Raw genomic sequence first — 22,552 nt, 5'->3', positions numbered from 1 at the left:
AATATGCACATTACCGGAGCGAAGCGGTAAAGAGAACTCTATTCAGATTTCAATACACAATGAAACCATACTGTGGTACATAGGCTACTTAGAGTACAAACAAGGACTCGCTGTAAACAGATGATCCCGTTTTTTCGTTCTGGTGGATTGAGGCCGTTTTTTCTGGTCTTATTGTTTAGTGGTAAGCGTTGCTTTCCGCACAATGTCCAGTAATCCGTACAGCAACACATACGGTTTTCTGATACTGTCGCGTGCTATTTTCTCCTTTTGTTTCGTACTTGGTGAACATGAGATGAGAGGACTTATTGTTGCAGACCACCAAAGAGGCATTGCAGACTCACAAAGTACAGCGGTTCAAAGGCTTGATAATACCAGGTAGTTATTTACTCTACGTCATTATCTAGTGTTTTTTTAAACATGGGATGAATACTTCGACTTGAATGCTGAAGCATTTGAACAAGGTCGTTTGTCGATTGTCATATTTTTCCTCTTTTTCAGAGTTGCATCTGTTCCGTTGGGGCCGATGGCTCCGTTTCGGTCATCAACTTATCTGAGCAGCGACACTTGCTGTCTACTGGCGCCGCGCACTCCCTCTCCGATTCACCTGTTATGGCAATCGGTTGGAGGGTACCCGAAGACCTTTTGCTGATCGCTCATGTGGACGGTTCTTTGGAGATTTGGGACGTAATGATCGGTTGTCTGGAGCGGTAAGCTCTAGTCCATTTAGCGTGACAGACAGTGTTCATAGTCGGAGAGATTTCTCACTCTAGACTCTATTCGATTCATTTGTTTGTTTGAATATCTTTTTACGCCTTTCGGCTCAGGTTCGGGTAGACAGAAAGTCAGCCGTATTCGACGTTCGCGAGGATGTAGTGACGGCACACGCCGATTCTGAAATGTGCAGATATAGAGGTTGGTATTACTGAATCCGCACGGCACACAAAGCACACATTCGCACAGGTTGGGTGACGCAGGATTGAGGGAGGCAAAAACGTGGGTATACTGAAACCGAAACTGCAGGCAAAAGTCACTTGAGGTACCAAAATAGGGAGGGACGTACAATCCCGACCATAGCTTCCTACCTGGAGCTCGTGGTGTCTCATCGGGGGTTCCTGTCATAGGGAAGAGAGATACATACATTCAGTAATGTGAAAAACACGTACCAAACGGTACAGTTCAGTTTCAGTTATGTTACAATGCCCCTCCCGAGCATGAGCACTGTCATCAGTGCTCAAAAGGAGTGTTGGTCTCATTTATATTGATCTCAATTGTATGGCTGACAGGAGGAAGATAGGGAGAGGTTGACGACTGGACATCGGGACGGGGCGGAGGAGAGGACTTTCACCGGTTGTAATGTACAAATTGTAAATCAGGTTATGGGTGCGAGATGGCTCAAGTGGTTACAGTTAGAACGCGAATCTACTGACCGGAAGGTCCGTGTTTCGAGCCTGGCCTCTGCCTCTCAACTTCCCTGTCTAGGCTTGGGCAACCTGGCAGCATCCCAACCCTCGTGCTTCCTTCTAGGCACCGGAAGAGTGTTACAGCGGAACGATTTAATTTTACTTAAATCCGAATGTGATTGACAAGAGTCACGTATGACATAGGTGTTGTTTGATCTATTAACAATGACATACGGTCGCGTGGTGATCGGTGCCGAACAGGAAGACCAAGTGGGTCCCGGTCGGTTGAACTCGGTGGACCTCTACTCGTGAAATGTCAGCCGACATCTTGGCCATTCCGTCTTCCGTTGTGCGTGTCACATTGGGTTTGGCGGGCATATCGCAAATGTATCTCAAAATTGACTCGCATTTGTTGAAGAGGCATTTTTCGATAGCGTTTTTAACCGGAATCGGCACAGGCAAGTCGGCAGATCAACTGGCCGTTACCTTACAAAACCTTGCCGCAAAACGTTTGTGATACGCACACAGTCCAACGATTCTTGGTTGCGAAACACCGACCCTGCGGAGTTCTAATCCATTATCAGGGTGAACTTGATAAGCTACTTTCCGAAAGAAGATCATCTGCCCATCTTCCTCACCCTGGTTCTCACCAATCGTACTCTACGGATATGTGTGGACTACCGACAACTAAATCAGGTTACTGACGCGACTCGTTCCCGCTTCCACGTGTAGACGATACTGTTGACGCAGTGGCTGGTTCAAACTGGTTCTCTACTCTGGGTATTGGCAAGTTGAGGTTCGCCCGAAGGACAGTTGTAAAACGACTCTCGCAGTGCCGTCAAGTCCATATGAATTCGAAGCAATGGCGTTCGGAATGGCCAACGCACCAGGTACATTTCGGCGGCTCGTGCAGACGGTACTTGGGGAGTTATCCCTGAGATATTGCTTGATTTACATGACTGCCATTATTCTTCATCGTTAGACGATTGGTGAACACAACAGTCGGCCAGAATACTTCTGTCGCCTTTAGGAGGCTGGCCTAACCCTTCGCGCGGAGAAATGCAAGTTTCTACAACGCGAAGTGCTGTTTTTCGGTCACCTTCTCTTTTCCGATGGGGTCCAAACGGACCCTGATAAGACCTAGCACATTACCGAGTGGCCGACACCGATGGGTGTCCGTAGCTTACGTAGGCTTTTCGATCTTGCATCATACTACCGGAGAGATTTTGCCACTATTGGTGGACCACTTCACAGGCTTACCCACCTTGTTGCTTCGCTCTGATCTTCCGCGTCACCGACCTGTGCGAATGTGTAGTTTGCGTGCGCCTTGTGGTTTCACTACTATCGATTTCGATATCTGCACTTTTCAGAATCGGCTTGTGTGCTCACCGCATCCTGACGAACCTTGAGTACCGTCGACTTGCTGACTACCTACGCTAGAAACCAGTTTGGTGATTGCTTATTAATTTCTTTGGAAGCGTAAAACCTTTGCTATTTTATCCCAAAGACGTTATTGCAATCCTGCGTTGATTACCTCAGTGTTTACAGGGGCCACGGTGGTCAAGATGTGCAGTTGAAGTGAACCAAACGAGAATTCGCGTTTAGGGGGAATATTATATCTCAAACAAAGCTAGTCGCTCCGCAATTAGCATTGTGCGTGGTTTATCGCTGAAGAATGCTCTGACAGCAATCAAATCTGAACCTCTTTTCAGTCCATAGGGTCTTACTATGATGTGGATAGTTTTACTAAGTACAAGGAGCAAGCTTTTTCGATTTATGCCACCCACTGTTCAACCAGAGGATTTGGGTAAGTATACCTCTCCACAGTTTCGGGTTTAGCAACAAAACTCATCAGTTCTGCACATAGTTCAATCACCTTCTAGATGGTCGACGCTTTTTATTATTTCTTCATCATCAGGTTGGAACGAGACCAGCTTGCCAGGGATGTTCTTGAGCAGGCTCACTTTGTTGTCGAAGTTCAGAATATGCCGGCTACGTTCGGATTCGCTGCTTCCGTCGTCCCATATCTACCGAATACCAGAAGTCAAAACTCTTCCGTCTCCTTCCCTTCTTTTTGCGGGAGCGTCAGTCAGTTCGCCTGCGCTGCTTCGGTAAAATTTGCTGCTAGCTCCAGGCGGCGTTGGCCTCATTCCGCCGCTTCTGTTTGTTCAGCATCACCCCGGCTACAGGAATTATCAGTAGTGCAGTTGCAAACTGTGGGGAGTACCTGTTCGAGCTCAGCTGATCTACTATCCAGTGGACCTGCGGCACTCGTTTTTCACTGGGATGTTGAATCGGCGATAGGTGAGGACCGCTACAAAAAACTTCTAAGAATTTTATTCGTGCTTCTGTTGTCACTCAGTCAACTTGTATTACATCTCTTCCTTCTTGCTCTTCTCTTCCAGTTGACTTGCTTGCGGAAAACGAAAAAGTACGTCGGTAACACGATGAACTTTCGTACATGGCTATCCACCCTCCTTCCAGAGAGAACTGGTCTTAGAAGAGAAAAGGATTTTCCTATCTCAAACATTTCAGCGTCGTATGAAATGTGATTTCTACGCTTCAGAGAACCACGGACCTCCGTTTTTTTGATAGAAACTAATGCAAATGAGTGTATCTGGCAATCTGCGTATTCTGTCCAAGTAGGACATGAGGTTGATGGAAGGTCGGGGACTGCACCTAGATGATGGAAAGCTTTCAGCTGTAGCACCTTTTCAGGGTCTAGCTGCCATGCCACACGAAGGAGGCACGAGGGTTGGGATACTGCCAGGTCGTCCAAGCCTAGACAGGGAAAGTCGAGTGGCAGAGGTCGGGTTCGAACCACGGACCTTTCGGTCAGTAAATTCGCGCTCTAACCACTTGGTCCATCTCGTCCGGATGATGGAGCACCAGGAAGAGCGAAACCGGCCGCATAGTTTCCATCAACCTTGCTAGTAGTATTTCGTTAAGAGACTTTATTCAAGATACAGCGTTTTATACTACGATTTTTTCCAGGTAACCACTGGAAACCGAGTCGTCCTTGCTAATTTCTCAACACTGTACTCAGATCATGTAGGCATCCGTTTCACTGATCTGTGCATAAGGCCGAACCTCATGTGTGAAGTGAACAAAATTCCAGAGTTTTACTGAATCGCTCCAGTTACTTTGGCCGTCCTGCTGCTATATGGTAATGTCGTAACTGTGTGAACTTCAGAGTGGCGACATAAATCCGTACCATATAATCACCGTAGTCACGTGTATGGTCCGTTTTATCACTGTCATTTGTCAGATTGTAATTTGGTGGCCAAAATGGTAAAATTCAATGCGTGTCTAAGTTGATGTGAACGGCACAAGCGATCGGATTAACCGACCTGAGTGGACTGATTGATGCATGAAGCTGGTATCTCCTCGATTGCTTATGAAACGGTTGCAAGCTAACTTCCAAGCTCACCGAACACGTCAACAGCCAGCCAATCACGTACCGGAAAACGGGCATTTTCTGTTCAAGGAAACTACCGATGAGGGTCTAATATTGTTGGTGGCGTTTGTTAAATGGTTATTGTCAGTTTGTTCACTGCTTTGATTTGGGGCTTTGGAAACCTATAATCTCATCTCCCGTGTTCTAACACATTTTTTCTGGCCTATGAACGACACAGCAAACAAGAGCAACAGTGTATTTCCATGAAGTAACGCTATTCTGCCTATTTTGGGTCGTTTTATGTAACCGTTGAGGAGTCCTCGCTTGAAAGTCAGATGAGCATGTCCAACCATACCTCGGTAGATCTAGGACTTGGTGTATCGTTCGCTAGTTGTGTCTGCTTCAATTAGCTTCACTTCGTTCGCAGAGTTTCCCAAGCTGCCACGAAGCTTGTGCTGGTGACGCCGCTATTTGGTCATTTCGGTCTATCGGCGATCTATCCCCTTGAACCTGTGAATCTTCGGTTGGTGACTAAAGCTGTCTTTACTTTGACAGTAACACAACCGCCCAGCTAACTCTAAACTTTTCATGGGTCAATAGACGTGAGGAGTTGTTAGATGAGTGTACGGTACTCGTACTCAGCATTACACCTCACCAGAACAGATCTCCGTGATGGTATTGAAGCCGTGGGCCTATTTCGGTGTCTTTTTTCACGGTTTTAGGTTAACACTGATGGTTCGCCCGATATTGCCATCACCCATACGGCATCCAATGCTCGTTTCGAGCTTGTTCAACTATTACTGTCCATTGTCCATCCATGGGGGGTGGATACCGGCGCCGATCGTGCTCTCCGCGCGTGTCTCAGCTTCACCAAAGAATCACCGAATGGCACGGACGATGAAGTCATGTCCAGGCCTCGTCTACACGACACCCTGTGTCTTGGATTGCTCTCCAGACACGGATGTTTGAGTATCAGCATGCCTGGTGAGTTTCCCGACTGTTTCTCCCTAGAACTCTTGAGGCATTCATGTAGCATTCGCCAAATCCTTCCATGTGAATTTATCGTTTGGGATTTTTCAGATGCGTAGAATTATCCTGGTATTTCCTTAAACGAAATGAAAACTATCCTCTTCCTTTTATTAGTAGCTTGAGTAACCTCTGCGGTGTGTCTTTACACTGTAAATCGTGCGTGCTTGCCATCTAATCAGACACTGTTCATTGCAGTGTTGTAATGAAATATCGTACGAAAGGATACTAGGTTCACCCACTTTTCCCTGATTTTGTCTACCATCGTTCAACTTAATCGTTCAGCTGTAACACCCTTCCGGTGCCTCCGGTGCTATGCCACCCGAAGGAAGCATGAGGGCTTGGATACTGCCAGGTTCCCCAAGCCTAGACAGGGGAAGTCGAGAGGCAGAAGTCGGGTTCGAACCACGGACGTTCCGGTCAGTAAATTCGCGCTCTAACCACTTGGGACTTCTCGCTCTCTCACTCAAGTTAAGATGTCCAGATTCTCAGCATATGTAATTCAGGGTGACTTCGGCGAATCACGAATCGAATTCCATTTGATATCTATGAAACCTCCAGACGCACTGCATCTGAGGGTCATGTATGTTCAGCCATGTGTTTGGAGCACGTGAATACCCGGAAACTCCCCAGCCCAATAGAAGGTGCATACAGCACCAGGAGGTAACATCTTCCGGGGTCACGAGTGAAGGAAACCGCTGTTCATGAATGGTAAAAGCTCCTGGTTTGCTCTTGTGGGGGAGAGTTGGAAGTCCACAGTGATGGAAGTCCCATTGGCGGATCTTACAGTGGTTCGGGATTCCATTTGTGATGGTAGGAATTAGATCAAAATGTCCCGGTCGACCCTTGCATCATGATACTGGACTTTCAGAAAGACTGGATTCCTGAAAATAATCCTACAGCGCCCAGCTCCACATAAATCGCTTCAGTCTCCGCACCAGAAAAACCATTTTTCGATAGGACTCTGAAGCGATCGACCTGCATGACTTTTCAGGCGTATAATAGAGTCTATATCAACCGCTGTTCCAACACCGACTGGATAGCTTGAATTCGGGGTCAAAAGTGCGCTTCCGACATCACATTCCTCACATTCCTCCACATTGCCTCACTTGTTCGTGACCAACCTGTTTTTGTTCTTTTTGGATGTCTTTTCGCGTTACTGAGGTTCTAAATCAGGATTTACATTTAATTACCATTTTTCTCTGGCCAGTAATCTAGAAAACGATCCTTAGGCCTGGTGACGCCTTCACCCGTAATTCTCAGTAACAAAAGACCGTTGTCTCCCTTCCTGGGGTTTGATTACTGGACTGTCGTATGCACAGATACGAGCGTAAGCTCATACAAAGGTATGTCCGACATAATGATTGCATGTATGTTGCTGGATAACACTCTCCACAGAGAAAATTGTTCACCTGTAGCACCCTTTCCGTGTCTAGCTGGCATGCCAACGAAAGGAGGCACGAGGGCTGGGATACTGCTAGGCTGCTTAAGCCTAGACAGGGCAGCCGAGATGCTGAGATCGGGTTTTAGACCACGTCCCTTCCAGTCCGTAAGCTTGCGCCTTAACCACTCGGGGAGAAGAATCGCGTGTTGGAATTTTATGGCGGAATCCTCGGATAATTTATTCACTGCTAAGTTTCCAAAGGCACTATCTTTCAGTGGTGAATGGTACAGATCGCATAGCCTGACGTATCGTGAGCCCAGTTTCGGCCTAGTTTCCATTGTCCTCATTTTGCTTAATTCGTGTTCACAGTTCTCGTTCCACTCGCTTCGCTGTTACCCCCATTTTGTGTGTATGTGCTTTTGTCCACAGACTGGTCCAATATGCTGATTAGCCCCACTCACGATTCACTGCCTAGCCAGAGACCGATTTCTGTCGTGGGTTTTATTTTCAGCGTTTACTGTGGTGTCCAGTACGCTGTATGGTGTTTTACTCATTTTGTGCATACTAAACCAAGGTCGGTGTTAAATCCGAGGAACAGCTGGTTCGAAAAACAAACATTGAAGTTGAAATACCCATTGGGGACAACTCTGGAATTGTTTGTGATAACCTTTGTTCATCTCCTTCCGTAGATTCTACTCATTCAGAATCGGAAATCCCAGGACTTTACGTTTCAGGAAGGGTCCCATTTTGGTTTGGATCCAGAATTCAGCTGAGGCCTGTTGACCAGCTTGCATTTCAACAACACAGTTGGCGCCACATAAGTTAGCGTTGACTGGCTCCCCGTTTGGAGATTCACTAAATGGAGGTCATGTTCCCATGTTCCCCCCTGTAAACGAATGGCGTATTTAACAACTGCTTAATATAAGTAATTTGCTGATGAATGGAAAACACCCCGCCCAATTACAGTCATCTGAGGCGGACCAGTTAGTATCTGGCTGCGAACCTCGAACCACATGATCAAAGAATGACGGGTGCTTCAACTTGTTCCAGTGTAATTTATTCACACACACTGTCAATTGGTCACCCATAAATGAATGATAGGATGTCTAAACTGCCATACTTATGGACGGATGTCCTGTCAGCACTTAGCTATTCACTGTAGTACCTGATCGATCCTGTCACATCTGTCTCGTGAGTTTCACTTAGGACAACTCGCGTAGCCATCGTATAGAATAAGCCAAGGCATCAATTGGGTTCTAGAGGGTCTGTACAAGTAGTTCTTTCGAGTTGTAATGGCAGAAGTGTATCGATATGACTTTGTGTGAGTTCCGAACAGTTTGCTGCGTTTTGAGTAGTTCAGATCCTTTTAACCGTTCGCCCACTATTCTCTTCGAATCCTAATCAGTCCCAATTTGAAATTCTCACCCTCTCATCGATAATGGTAAACGAATTCCGATCCGCTTGTCTTGTGAGACACTCTACGCTCACGTAGAATCGGATGGTTAACAGAGATAGGAAGGCACTTGTTCTACTTCTGAACAATACTTAAAAATTATTTTTCGGCCTTTCCTTAAGCTTCTCCTCTTCCAATATCGCTTTGATTGAAATTATCACCAATTATTTTTAGTATCATCCTCCTTGACAAAATGAGTGTTGTTGAAACTCATTCCTCCGCTAAAACAGCCCAACGACATCACCACAAAGGAAAGGTTTTGCGGTTTACCGCTAACTCGTCACAAGCTTCACGGTGTGCTGTAGCGTGGAATAGCTTCAGTCACATATTGTGTCCGACATAATATACCAGAAGCCGTCCGATCCTCTTGAATTGCCCGCGGATTAATAAGCCTCTTTGTTTGGATAACACTGTTTTGGGGAAGAAACGCCTTATGGGGGATACCGGAGTGTCCGGAGGCCAGTCGTCCCTAATGACCGACGGATGTCTCACGCGCAGGCTACGGACCAATAGAAGGCATGCCCTGATTGGTCAGAATGCCAGCCAATCAAGATCGAGTGCCTTTCAGTTTGAAAGGCTGTTCACTGAAAAGCACCCACATGAGGTGCTGCCTTATTTGAGGGTCTCAGAACCCTTCTTTCATTGTGCTGATGCCTGTCTCAATTGCTTTGATATATATGTATATCTTGTTCGTTTTTATGACATACTACCTACTTGTGTATTGTAGGATGGCCTTCGGTACCGCACGGCCAAAACAGTCCAGTGCCTCAATCCAGTTCATCTAGATTACACTCCCTTCATTCGTTGGTCAGCACGACCATGCTGCTTACGGAAATGAGCCTGGTGGAGACTCTGACATGTCTCTCTCCTGACTATCTTGTCAGGTTGTTCGAACCAGTCATAAGAACCCCGCTTCAACCTGAACGCGATGGAGAATGGCCAGCTTGTGCTACAATACGAGCAAACTGGCTGCAGTTGGCGGCCCGCCTAATTGGCCCAGTGGCCCAGTCTACGATATCGGTCCCTACCGAAGCAATTGGTCAGTTTGCTCAATTGGAGTACCTGGTTCGAAAATGGCAAGATAGAACGTTGCCTGTAAGTTTTTCTCATTTTTTTCATTATCACAAGAATGTTTAATCTCCAACAAAATACTGAAAGACTATTTTTCTTCCCATTTTAAGGTGCGTTATGCTTCTCGCACACTCCTGCTAACCTTGCTTGACCATATGGGTGATATGAGCCGCCAAAATCTAATCGATCTATGGTCCAAGCTGCTACCACTATTCTCCCAAAGTTCTAGGCGCTCCTCTGTCCTACATTCGACTGGTTCAGTGGTCAATCATGATCGCGACGTCAACGGAAGTTCTCCTTCATTGTCTGGTCCGGTTCGCAAACAGAGTATACCTCCGATTCCGTTGGAGTCTGGCGGTGGTCAGCGTCTTTCAACCACGATTATAAATGGTGGTCCGTACTGTGATCAACCGAGTTCCCCCGGTCAGTATCGATCCGACGCATCCCAGCAACCAGTCCTAACACAGGCAAAAGATGTGTGTAGAAGTGGTTCTCTGTGTTTGATGAGCTCAGCTTCTTTGGAGTCCGGATATTTTTACGTTGATGTTGGTGAGCACTTGTTGTCACTGGATGGATATCGGCTTTCTGCTAGAGGTTACGCTGGTTTACAAGTGAGCAAAATGCTTTCTAATCTTATTTTTGTACTTGCCGTTTTAATCTAACGTACTGTTGTCCCTCTCTAAAACGACCACCATCAAAGGAATTTGCCCTTCAGCAAAAAATACGCTACACCCTTCAGGTTTATTGCTACAGTAGGCCTTTCTCAGATGAATCTGCCCTTACTCCCCTCGAACCATCTCTTATATTGTGGCTTGAAACTGTCGGTTGGTGATTCCATTTGTCCAACTGACACGTTCTCGCTGAGTTTCGACTTTCATATCCAGGCTTTTGGCTTGCATAGACGTAGTTCGGATTCTTTTTTGTCCTTGTTCACCTGTTATCTACTGAAGGACATTTTCAGTTCCTTTGGAGTAGTGTCTGAGTTGCTTCAAAAATGCTCCCCGGTGACGGTTTTATGTTCAAAGATAGAACAGAGTCCCACGAAACTAGTGAACTGCTCCTTTAGACTCTTAAGATGTCCCAGTGGACACTATCCGATCCGTGGCCTATGATTTAGCCCCAGTTTGTTTGTTTACTTCACCGTTGTTCTGTTTGCGGAGCTTCGCAGCTGGATTGCTTGTTTACCGTCCAACCAAGTTGTACGGTCATAAGTGTAAAAACCACAGAACGTGCACAGTAGCACGTTTTAGGTGTTTGCACAAAAGTGCGTGTGAATGTGGACTGACAACTGCTTAGTGGGAACAAGCTGATAAAATAGTCGCTACTAGAAAGCATCATTAGGCAGCGCATCCAAAAATTCCCCTCTAGCGTTTGTGGAAGCGATAATGAAGCGTATATAATCGTCACTGAATTCGAACCCAAAAGTTTTGTGCTGTGGCATCCAATTCGCTGTTCTAAACACTCGGTTTTCTTGTTGTTGAACATGATATTAGTAGCTGAAGCTATTACGTCCCTTAAGCACGATGTGTCAGGTCACACATCACATCGTTCAGCTGTAGCCCCCCTCCGGTGCCTCGCTGCCATGCCATCCGAAGGGAGCACGAGGGCTGCGATACTGCCAGGTTATTGTGATATGGTCCAGGCCAGCACGGCCGGCTGGCAAGTGACGCCTTAGTCACCAGATATGGTTGCAGTTATAATGCTACAGTAATCTTCTTTAGTGATGTGAAGCTCGTTCCATTGTCTCACCGGTTATCAACGTTCTTGTGAAATCCATTTATTATCACTGCCCATGCTGTTGTAAATATGCCTGTCCTATGCCTTTCCCCCAAACCTCGTTCGAGAGAGGTGGAGGGCCCACAAGTAATATCTTTTGATAGCCACTTCTCATGTTCTCCATCCTTAGAGGGGAACCGAATGGTTCAATATTTAGAGCGCAAATTCACTGACCGGAAGGTTGGTAGTTCGAACCCGACATCTGCCCCTCGACTTTCCCTGTCTAGACTTGAGCAACTTGGCAATATCCCAGCCCTCGTGCTTCCTTCGGGTGGCATGGCAGCTAGGCACCGAAAGGATGTCACAACTGAAAAATGACTTCTTAGAGAGAGGGTAAAAGCGTCCACAAATTGTTTGTTTCTCTTCCCGGCAATTAATTTACACACGGTACATTTATCCAATTGTTTAGCTTCAAGTCAGTGTAGACGCAGTATTCATACGATACTGAGACTAGCTGCCTGATATTCGATCGAGATGATGACCGATCACAGAATATTTTCCCCGTATGATCGTTTCTCACTTTAGCGTCGCCTCGGCCGTAGCCAGGTAACTTGATTCACCGCGTCAGTGTTCACCCTAGCTCTTTCAACCCTAATTTTCCACCCCCCTACAATTTCTTCGTCCCATATCTAGTTGATGTTTTATCTGTGATCCCATCAGTGGTGGGCGTGTCTCTCGCTGCTTTGAAATTCTGCACTCTTCCCTCCTACCTGACGCGCACTTTTCTGATTGTTACCCCCTTCGTGGATTCTATTTCCCATGCTATGGATAGTTAGTTATACTAACCGTACTACTTTTTCAAACTGTGGTGGTCTTGTGTACCCTCAGCAGCTTGCGCCACATACAAGTACAGGTGGAATCGGTGGATACTAGTATCCTTGTGTTCTGTGCTGTCTGGTTTTCATGAGCCTCCTTCCTGTTGACTAACATTGGTGTTCGATCATATTATAGATGAGTGCATTACCACACAGATAACCTCTATCAAGTGACAGCTCCTCCCCAAATACCTGTAGGTTGTAGTAATGTATTGGCTTGGCTACTTATTTCAGATATTCGTTTCTATGCCACTTCTTATCCAACTGATGCCTCCAACTTGTGACTCTCGTCCCCGTGCTTCTCTTATTCTCGGTGAACGAAGCGGTAGTAGCTGTAACGACTGCTCTTAGGCGACCATCATCACCATCATCGACAATATGGCCTCAGTGTTTAACACTGATGTTTTGCTGCCCTACGACCATGGTTTATTTGGAAGCCTTATTGTGCAGAAAAGAGTCAAAGTGCAATCATAGTGCAATCATTTCAATGTGGTGGGGCGAGGTGACCCAAGTGGTTAAATCGCGAATTTGCTAACTGTAAGGTCCGTGGTTAGAACCCGACCTCTCTCTGGGCTTGGGCAACCTGACAATATGCCAGCCATCGTGCAATCTTCGGGTGGCATGGCAGTTAGGCGCCGAAAGGGTGCTGCAGCTGAACAATTTCAAGGTGTCTACACTCAGTCGGGCAATCTGAATAGAAACTGACAACACGAATGCCATTGACGTGGATTAGCAGCCACATCTTGCAGCGTTTCCAACCAGTCGCACTGTGTATCACCCGATCTCCATCCTGTAAGGTGAGTAGCACCGACAGCACCCAGACGTTTCGTAATCTCTTTCATTACCCTTTGCCACGTCAAGGATTGGTCAACTCGCCGCTTCCGCCACTCTTAATTGGCGACTGACTAACCCGCTCACACACCTCGTTACATGCACATTGCAGCTGGATAAATCTGTGATTTTGGCCTTAAACTCTACAGATGCTGCAACAAACACCACCAGCCCATCAAAAATTGCAGGAGGTGAATATCGCAACTACAAAATAAGACTGCTCTTGCGGTACCGTGTATACACGGCCCTTTAGTTTCAGCGAACTTGGTTTCTGACGGCATAAGTGACACAATTTGACCAACGCTGACTATGCTTGATGATCCATGAGTCTACTCTGTATATTCCCGTGATCGTGATTGTGCGACAGTAGAAGACTGATATTCGACTTTGGTGATGATCTTGGTGATATTGCCTTATTTTTACGTCGTTGGGCAGCGATGTTATCCTATCGATTGGTGTTTTGGTGCGCAAATTCTCACCCATTTTTTATCTTTTCCCCTTTTCTGTTCGTGACTATCACTTTCAACCCTATAGCTTTATGGTATGTCCGCTATAACTGATTGGTTGTCTGCTGAGATGGTCCTTACCAAAGTTGAGGTGAATGGGTCATACTTCAGTCTCAGTTAGACAGCTTGCTTCAACAGGTAATTTAGTGTTATTAAATACATTCTCTTCCTCAATTTCGTAAAAGTAGAGTGGAGCCAGTAGTTCTCAACGCACGTGGAAGTGTGCGGTTCACCAACTTCATGCCTTTCTTCATGAAGTAAACTACTCACAAGGTTGCTAAAATCTCTTCGAAAACCCACGACTAGTTTCGTCCTTCTTGGGGCTTATCAGGTAGGCGCAGCCCCTGAGTTTCCGTCAACCTTATGTTCTCTTTTTGTTGTGAATAACCTCTGCGATTGATTTGCGTGCGACCAAGTATCCATCTATCTATCCATCACATCCTACACCGGGATGCTCGAATTCCGAGCACATCATCATCTTCGTCGTCACCATCATCTTCACTGACAATACGCTGTTACTGAGTAGCTGTATTTGCATACCATTCTGAGAAAAGATTGGGAGTGAAGGGGAAGATGGAGTAGCCTTGCGTCCTTAAGGAAGTTGAGCGACGTCAGATGAACGTTGACTTGGGAATCTGGCTACTTTGTGACGGAATAGTCACTACTGGTGAAAGGAAGAAGGCCTTCGCTGCGGAGTTATTCATTGGAAAACACCAACTGAACAGTTACAGACTAGTGGACAGAAAGCAAAACTCTCACGTGCCTCTTGTTTATAAAAACTGTATGTCTGTCTTCTTCTCGAAGGCGTCTTCACGAACTTTCCTGGATACGCAATGACTATCGCTCAAACATAAACGAATGCTGCAAAGTGATTCCACAAATTCCGTAATAAATCTCACTTTTCAATGGATGCGGATTTGTGGGAAAACCACATACTACTCGCATGCTTCATCAGTAGTATCCGGCGCTACTCTAGGACAGCTTATGTACCAGGTTTTGCAACGGTTTGCAACGGTTCTGGAGTGTTTTGCTGTGGTCAGTTACATGCAGAAGAGTGGATCCATAATCGAAATCCCCTCTGAGATTGAGGAGAATAGTGCTGGTTCGTTGATGTTGCGTGACACTCAAACAATCCATCCGATGCTCAAATATGATCAGTCCGTTCTCTATCCGGGTGAACTTCTTGACGCTGTCCTATTTGCATATCAGGTGCCAAACTTAAGCATCACAATATTGTTGAATCCAGCACCCATGGTATGACAGTCGTTTCGCATATTCTTCAATAAAGTTGTGGTGATTGATTGACCGCACTTGGTGAGCAATCTAGGTTTCCAGTAATGTTGTTGGCTCACTGTCAGGTAATTTCTTACACGTCCTGTATTGCTGGTGGGTTACAACAGCTGCTGCGCACCCGTTGCTGCGTTCGCCCTCTTCATGTCCCCGTTTGCCACGCTCCCCTTTTCGTCCACATGCTTTGTTATTGTGCTGTGTGTGGGGGGAAACATTTTGAATCGTGGACTGACAATGACCGGTTTGAGATCCCGTGGTTAGAAACATCACACACTGTTTCAAACGTCGTCTGTAGTCGTGGTTATCTCTTCCTAACTGCGCCTTCAGAGCAGCACGTAATATATTCTGGTATGTTCGTTTACTGCATGGTTCCAAACTGCTAAATATCGAGCTTGTTTTTTACGTTTACTTGGGGAAGATTGTCAAAACTTCACACGTGACGAACGCTTAGTCTGCATGACCTTGTGTATTCCAAGGTGATCGGTAATCAAGAACCGAGCCTCAGCATCCGCAGGTCATGGTTATGTGATCGGTTTAGCGTCTGAGTTGATCAGTATCATATGGAGTCGCAACGCCACTTGCTGCGCCTAAACCCACTACTACTGAGAAATTCCTGACAGTCAACAGAAACTTTAAAAAGACGGTTACAATTATCGGGTCACCTTACTTTGACGTACTGTAGCATCTCATTGGGTGTTGAGACATTCGGTGGTTCCGGTTAGTTCTCTGTAAGTGTCATTCTCGGAATCAGAGCTTCTGTTGATTGTGTTGAAACAGAAATCGTAAAAAGGGGTTGCTGTTTCCACTAGCGCTGGTTCTTATAGAGATAAACAGAAGACAGGCACCTAGTCAGGCAAGAAATTCTTCACTCGCGGCTGAGATGTGTATGAATACCAGTGCAACTAGCTGGAATAGCTGAATAACGGTGATGAATTCGCTGCCCACAGCATCTGAAAAGCCAGAGTGCAGGAAAACTAGGTTCGAATAGTGGACACAAAGCGATACGTATGGGTGTTACTATGTAGTTGGCCCTCTTTTATTGGTATGCGACTAGTGTGCCTTGAGCCTGGGCGAGATGGCCCAAGTGGTCAGAGCGCGAATTTACTGACCGGAAGGTCCGTGGTTTGAACCCGACCTCGGCCTCTCGACTTCCCCTGTCTAGACTTGGGCAACCTGGCAGTATCCCAGCCCTCGTGCTTCCTTCGGGTGGCATGGCATTTAGGCACCGAGAGAGTGCTACAGATGAGCGTTATCACTGAATGGTGCACCAAGTGGGCTTATAGACAACACGGTCGGATGATCAGAGGCGCCAGAATTCACATGTTATTGCTTATCTGCCCTAGTGGTTGTGGTGTTGATGTTTACAGTGGCCAACGTGGCATGGTAGTGCATCTGAGTATGCAAACTAGGCTACTATCACGGCATCCAGTTTCACACAGTAGGACGGTTGGGTTCCTCAGTCAAACTTTTGGTTCATAAGGCAGTGGTGGCCTGCGTTGGTCTGTCGAAGGCGGTCGTTTTTAATAGGAACAAGAGATTGCAACTGTTTTCACACCCGATTCGGAGGGCCAGGAGACTGTCCGTCAGACCTTTATCCATTGAACGGATTGGTAAGAGAGGTCCTGACACTCGTTGCGTGTTGCGTCTAACGACGTTAAGATCCTCTTCCTGTACGGTTACCGTCCTTTTTTCAATAGCATAATATCCTTTCGGGTTTATACGTGTTTCATGTTGTCCTTCTCAAGTCTGCTAGTTTACAACATGAAAGGTGCGCATGTTCACCGATTAGTTTACCACAAGAACGGAAAAATTCAAGTCAACGACATAGGTTACCACGTCATTGGAGGTCACCCCTACAGATTGATGTTCTTCCTAGTGAACGCGGCGCAAGCAGTGCAAACGCCTCAATGGCGTCCTCAACCTGATTTTCGAATTCCTTGTACTTGTTGTATTTTCGAAGTGGATACTACCTATATGCTCCCGTTTCCTCTGATTTCATTAATCGGGGGTCAGAGTAATTCCGAGGTTCGTAATCGACCTACTGACGTTTCTTCACCATACGAGAAGGCATCTTGCGGGCGCACACGGATGATGTCCCCTCGTACGGTAACGAGACTTTCCAAAAGTCGATTACCAAGCTCCACAAACAGATCGATTGCCACTCGACCAACAGCCGGTTAGCGCGCATCCCAGCCGCCGAAGTCATCAGATTGCCAGAGGAACTTCATCTGTTTCCATGCAGCCCCCGTAGTGCCCCTTTTCTGTGGTTCGCTTCCTGATTTGGACACATCCAACTATCCATGGTTTGAGTGCTTGACGAATGTGATTGTAAACCAATATACTTCGTCAGCTTAGGTACTCCCATGTGTCTACACTGGAGGAAACACGTTTCCAGCACTTGTTATGTATATTCACACCCCAGATTGAAACCATGAGCACATTTTGGAATCTCCATTCCTCTGTTGGTATGCTGACCGCCGGAAGCTTGACGTATTTCCTGTTTTGTATTTTTTTCTTAGGCAATGGCCACAGTAATCCTAGGTGTGATCGGTTTCCGATTTGGTGCCGGAGTAAAACACAGACATCCTGCAGTGGCTTCTCGGGATCTGATTTCTGACATTGACCCCATATCTGCGGAACGCGGCAGTGCTGCTACATCTCGCGGACTGGCTGCCGCTTGTTTCGCTTCGCCTGACACCCACGATCGACACGCTGATGTTGGGGCTCAGTCCACCTCCGAGCCAACGATACAGCAGTTTTGTGAGGACACTTCAGACGAAAACTATGCTGTGCCAGAAGGTTTTCGCGTAGATAACTATCAGTTGGCTCGGGCATTGAGTCAGTGTTTAACAGCTCTCCTTCTGAATCGAGGTTTGTTTGATTTGGATTACTATTCACTTGTTGTGTCCACTCATTGTTTGTCCTCTGCTTTATGTGTGGCTTGAATGAATGCATTTCTGTTTTATATATGTGTCATTATACTAGGCTAGAATATAGTCTTTATGACCTTTCGTCATGGTTGCGCTTTTTAGTTGATGAATGAGTGCTAATCACTGATGTTCTACTAGGAGTGTGTACCCTGCAGCAGTCCCCCCGCTACAAAGTGTTTAAGACCATCTGTTTGTTTTGCTATACACCAAAAAATCAATTTGTATGGTCGTCCTCCAGTTTAACGGGTCATGCACACCGTTCAATCTTTTAGGTCAGTTTTAACAGAGTCACTGTCATAAATCTGCCGGCAACTTTTGAATGTACCTGTTGCAAAAACGCCCCGTAGTAACCTGAGGTGTTCATCTGGCCTATTTATCTTCAAACCAGGACTAAGATTTTTGTGCCGACAGATCATTCTCCAACCGTACTTGATGTTACCAACCGCCTTCTATTAGTTTCGAGCGAGAGTTCCACATCGTTTTCAAGTTTTACTGGACTTTTGGCAAGTCACTTCATGCTGTTATCACAATGGCTATTCTGGAAGCACTATTCAGGTTTTGGAATCTTTGCAACCAGCCAAGCGCATAGTTTTAAATCCATGCGTTAGATTCGGCGAGCCGAATCTTACACAAATATCCAAAGTGGTGCTCTACAAACTGCGCCTAACATGGTCGTTTCATCCGGCTTGCCGCTACGTCGCAGCAGAACTGAGTCTACCTGTCTTGTTTTTTTTCAAATACTAACAATCTTGCAACAAAATTCCAGCGTTTTCAAGTGAATGCTGAATACACTTGGGTGGAATCAGCCGTTTCAACAGATTTATGATTCAGATCGCTGGGTCTCAAAGCCGAGACGCTACAAGAGCCTGCTGTGGGATTTCGCCTAAGTACAGTGTATCTTACTGTTGTGTCTTGCTGTACGGTAGTGCAATTCTGTATCGGTCCCTTGGCTTCCTGTTCCGCCCACTATGATACATCAGAAGGCACGGTAGCTCTACACAGCCCTTTATGGAGACAAAGTAAAATTATTACAACTGTATTTATAGGGTATTTGCAGGTTGTTCCACAAGTTCGTAGTAGAATCTCCGTGAGGAGGCGAGAAGTGTCGAGTCAAAGATGCTTGACTCGTATTGGCTGGCATTCTGGCCAATCAGGGCATGCCTTTGTTTGGTCTGTATCCTGCACGTGACACATCCGTCCAAATGATGTGATGTTCGGTTATTAGGGACGGCTGGCCTCCGGACACTTACATCACCAGATACGCTAACATAAATAATAATGAATCGTCTTTCAGCTGTGACACCCCTTTAATGCACATCTCTGGTGGAAATCGAAGGAAATACGAAGGTCTAGATACTACCTGGTTGTCCATTCTTAGACAGAAGTACTTGGAAAGCCAGAGTTGGGCCTGAAGCACAAACCTTCCCCTGTGTGGGAAATATCCGGACGTCTGTTCTGTTGTTAAATTAACCGTTAGCTCTGTGAACTGTGCTCTATCCTCGCGTTTTCGCGATTTTTCGTCTTGTTTTATTACACTTATTCCCGTAATCTGAGGCTAGCTCGCAACCACACTTGATATTTTTTGCACAGAGGAAGGCTGGCCAGTGTCATGTTTGTCCAATCTTCGGAGGGAAAGGCCGATGTGTGCCCAATGAAGAATGATTCCGATAGGAACTGTTTTTACCTAAAGAATGAATGTTAATTAAAGATCTGGTTTATGACTGTTAGAAATGCTAGGGAAAATTATTTTCTACGTTCATTTATCCATACGTCGCTAAGGAAGAACGCTTTTCAGACTTGAGGGAAAGAATGAAAGAAACATATCATGGAATTTCGAATACAGAGTTTTTATGAAGTTACAATTGAATAGTTGATTAATTAATTCAACTAATTTGTAATCGAATGCTATGTTGAAGGCCTTAAAAGTCTTGTGAATTTTACACTGTTTACCGAGCAGTAATTCTGTGCAAGTTGTGAACTGTGCCTCCGTACTGGATTAAGTTGAGGCTCACAAGCGATTCTTACCACAGGATTCACCAACTTGATTCCATAGTTAAAGACGTTGAATTAAGTACTCTCAACTCCTGGAAGACGGAGTATCCGAGGTAACGGAGAACACTAAGTCAGTCCGGGTCGCTCTCCGCTAACCAGTGATTGGTGACAGATTAGGAGACCGCGCGTTGAACACTACGGATGTGAGAAAATAGTAGAATTCAGGATTTGTTTTCAGATGAGAGCACGCTGTATTGACCAATTTCTGTATGGTGTCTCAATTTAAGTCGATGTGTACCTGTGACCCAACTCATTTTTTCTACGATCGTTTCGGGACACTGGGATATTTCACAATAGCTCGATTATACCAAGGTCAAATTCCCTAAACGAATCGGCAAGGGCTACGTGCCTTATGTATAGTCTTGCTTGAGTTTTTGTATGCAATCAGCCAAATTTGATGTCATCTTTTTAGAATAATACTAGGTGGCACTGGATTGAAGATGGGCTGTTCAACTGTGCACTGACGATGTCTCCTCGACTGGGGACGAAACGTTTGCAAGCCAATTGCCAAGCTCGGCGAACAGATCAACTACCAACTGATCAACCACCAGAAGATGGGCTGTATAGTTACGCCTTTTCTCAAGCAATACCTCCGCTTGTGGTATTTTCTCTTGGGAATATATATATGGTTGATGTTTCTGCAGATAAACTGTAACAGTGACAGCGTTTTTAAACAGCCAGTTGAATTCACTGTTTGGAGCGATGTCGGCTTATGTTGTGACCTTTGCGTTTCTCTCTGTGAAGAAAAACCTAACTCGTATATCCTGAATGCACACTCCATGTTTGTGGTTGTTTAACCAATGGAACGTTTACGTGGTTTTTGTGCCCTTTGCAGTTCCTCAGGCATCTTCTACACCACTGCATGGTCCGGATTTCTCTAGCGGTGACTCTCCATCAACGGCAGCTAGTGCAATGGCTGCTATGCTTTCTAGCAACGTCCATACTTCACTTCGTCGTGCGGCCATCGACTTGCTTGGACGCGGTTTTATTGTCTGGGAACCGTATGTGGATTTGAATCAGATTATCAACGCATTACTGCCGCTGACAGCCAAAGCTGAGAGCCTTCTCTCTTCGTGAGTACACATATTCACCCGTTCCCTGTTTACTGATTGTTACATCTCTCTTGGTCGCTAGTTTACTTTTGGATCTGTTTGAATTAGAGCACTAAACGGTACGTTACCGAGAAGATTAATTTGCTCATGGTAGATGGTTCGTGGATCTTGTTAATCAGCATTGCCTAATAAGCCTTGTGGACTATTTGACCTGTTTTGTTTTTGGTGCTGCTTTCCTTCGCACTGTGCAACCATTTTTCAAGTGTAACCTCCTGCACTTGTGTTTCAAAACGAATCAACTGAGCTGTCATGGATTGAAAACAGCACTCTTCACCTCTGGGGTAGGGATCATTATCAAACCTGACCCAAAAGTGATTCCAGTTGTGAGTTAGTCGTTTCCATGCACGTCGTATACTTGTCAGTGCAACACTGCTATTATTTTAACATGTGATTCCAGTTGGATAAATTCCCATCCCTCTTACCAATCAGTATACCGTGGAGATTTGGTGAATTTATTGTCACTGAGCAAGCTGTGAGTGCTCGTACGTTATTTTAAGCATTTTCTGAATACATAGTGTTCGAAAGCCTGTGTATTTGGTAGGGTGAATTAGATCAACCTTTTCAAGCGGGATAGTCACTGTGATAGCCTAATTATTGCGTAAAAGACGCCACTGACCTGACCGGATGTTGTGGGCGAGATGGCGCAATGGGTAAGGCGTGAATTTACTGACCACATGGTCCTTGATTCGAACCCGACTTCCATCTCGACTTTCCCTGTCTAGGCTTGGGCAATCTGGCAGTATACCAGCCCTTGTGCTTCCTCCGCGTGGCATCGCAGTTAGGCCCCGAACGGGTGCCATAGCTAAATGCCTTTTTAATTTAACCGCATTGAGGATTACCATATCTGCAAGTTTTTTTTCGGCACTCAAACATGTAGATTATTCAGGTCTGCGGAAATCCAACCATCTAACAAGCAATGTCTCTTCATTACGGGATGCAGTTTGCCTGTTCCCACTAATAATACCTGAATCTCAAGGGACATGTGTATCAAGCTGCACTACGGGCTGTTTTGCTGCATGGCTGTGAGACTTGGCCTATTCGAGCAGCGCAACTGCGACCTTCGACAGTCGTTGTCGGCGTATCCGTAACGAGACAAGATGGTTCAAGTGGCTAGAGCGCACATTTACTGACCAGATTGTCCGTGGTTCGAATCCGACCTCTACCTCTCGACTTCCCTGTCTAGGCTTGGCAGTATCCCAGCCCTCGTGCATCCTTCGGGTGGTATGGCAGCTAGGCACCGGAAGGGTGTTACAGCTGAACGATTTATTTTTATATTTTTAACGAGGCAATTGGAAAGCGCGACTTCGGTTGTGCAACGGGTACTTCCATTGAAGAATGTGTCCAGCACCAGGAGCTGCGTTGGTTGGGACATGTGTTGCGTATGCCGAACCATCGTTTGCCGAAGGGAGTGTTGTTTTCCATGCCCAACTCAGAGCGGCGTAAGCACAGAGACGGCCAATCTTTGACTTAGCAGAGGAGTATGAAGGAGATTACGTAGCACTGTCTGTC

At 45.9% G+C, this 22,552-nt stretch overlaps 1 protein-coding gene across 1 annotated transcript in view; it reads left to right on the top strand.

Moving 5' to 3' along the window:
* The window catches only part of T265_12883 (hypothetical protein), a gene marked incomplete at both ends in the record, with an annotated part of 54,596 nt that overhangs the window by 29,323 nt on the left and 2,721 nt on the right, over positions 1-22,552 (top strand). Inside the window, 8 exons of the mRNA XM_009166058.1 lie at positions 499-707; positions 3,319-3,704; positions 3,806-3,831; positions 5,520-5,781; positions 9,388-9,755; positions 9,842-10,342; positions 17,469-17,820; positions 20,767-21,004. Coding sequence (XP_009164322.1) covers positions 499-707; positions 3,319-3,704; positions 3,806-3,831; positions 5,520-5,781; positions 9,388-9,755; positions 9,842-10,342; positions 17,469-17,820; positions 20,767-21,004 — 2,342 coding nt within the window. The remainder of the gene's footprint in view (positions 1-498; positions 708-3,318; positions 3,705-3,805; positions 3,832-5,519; positions 5,782-9,387; positions 9,756-9,841; positions 10,343-17,468; positions 17,821-20,766; positions 21,005-22,552) is intronic.

The sequence above is a fragment of the Opisthorchis viverrini genome (assembly GCF_000715545.1).
Source record: "Opisthorchis viverrini unplaced genomic scaffold opera_v5_21, whole genome shotgun sequence".
NCBI lineage: Eukaryota > Metazoa > Platyhelminthes > Trematoda > Opisthorchiida > Opisthorchiidae > Opisthorchis > Opisthorchis viverrini.
This window is presented reverse-complemented; position numbering and strand designations above follow the sequence as displayed.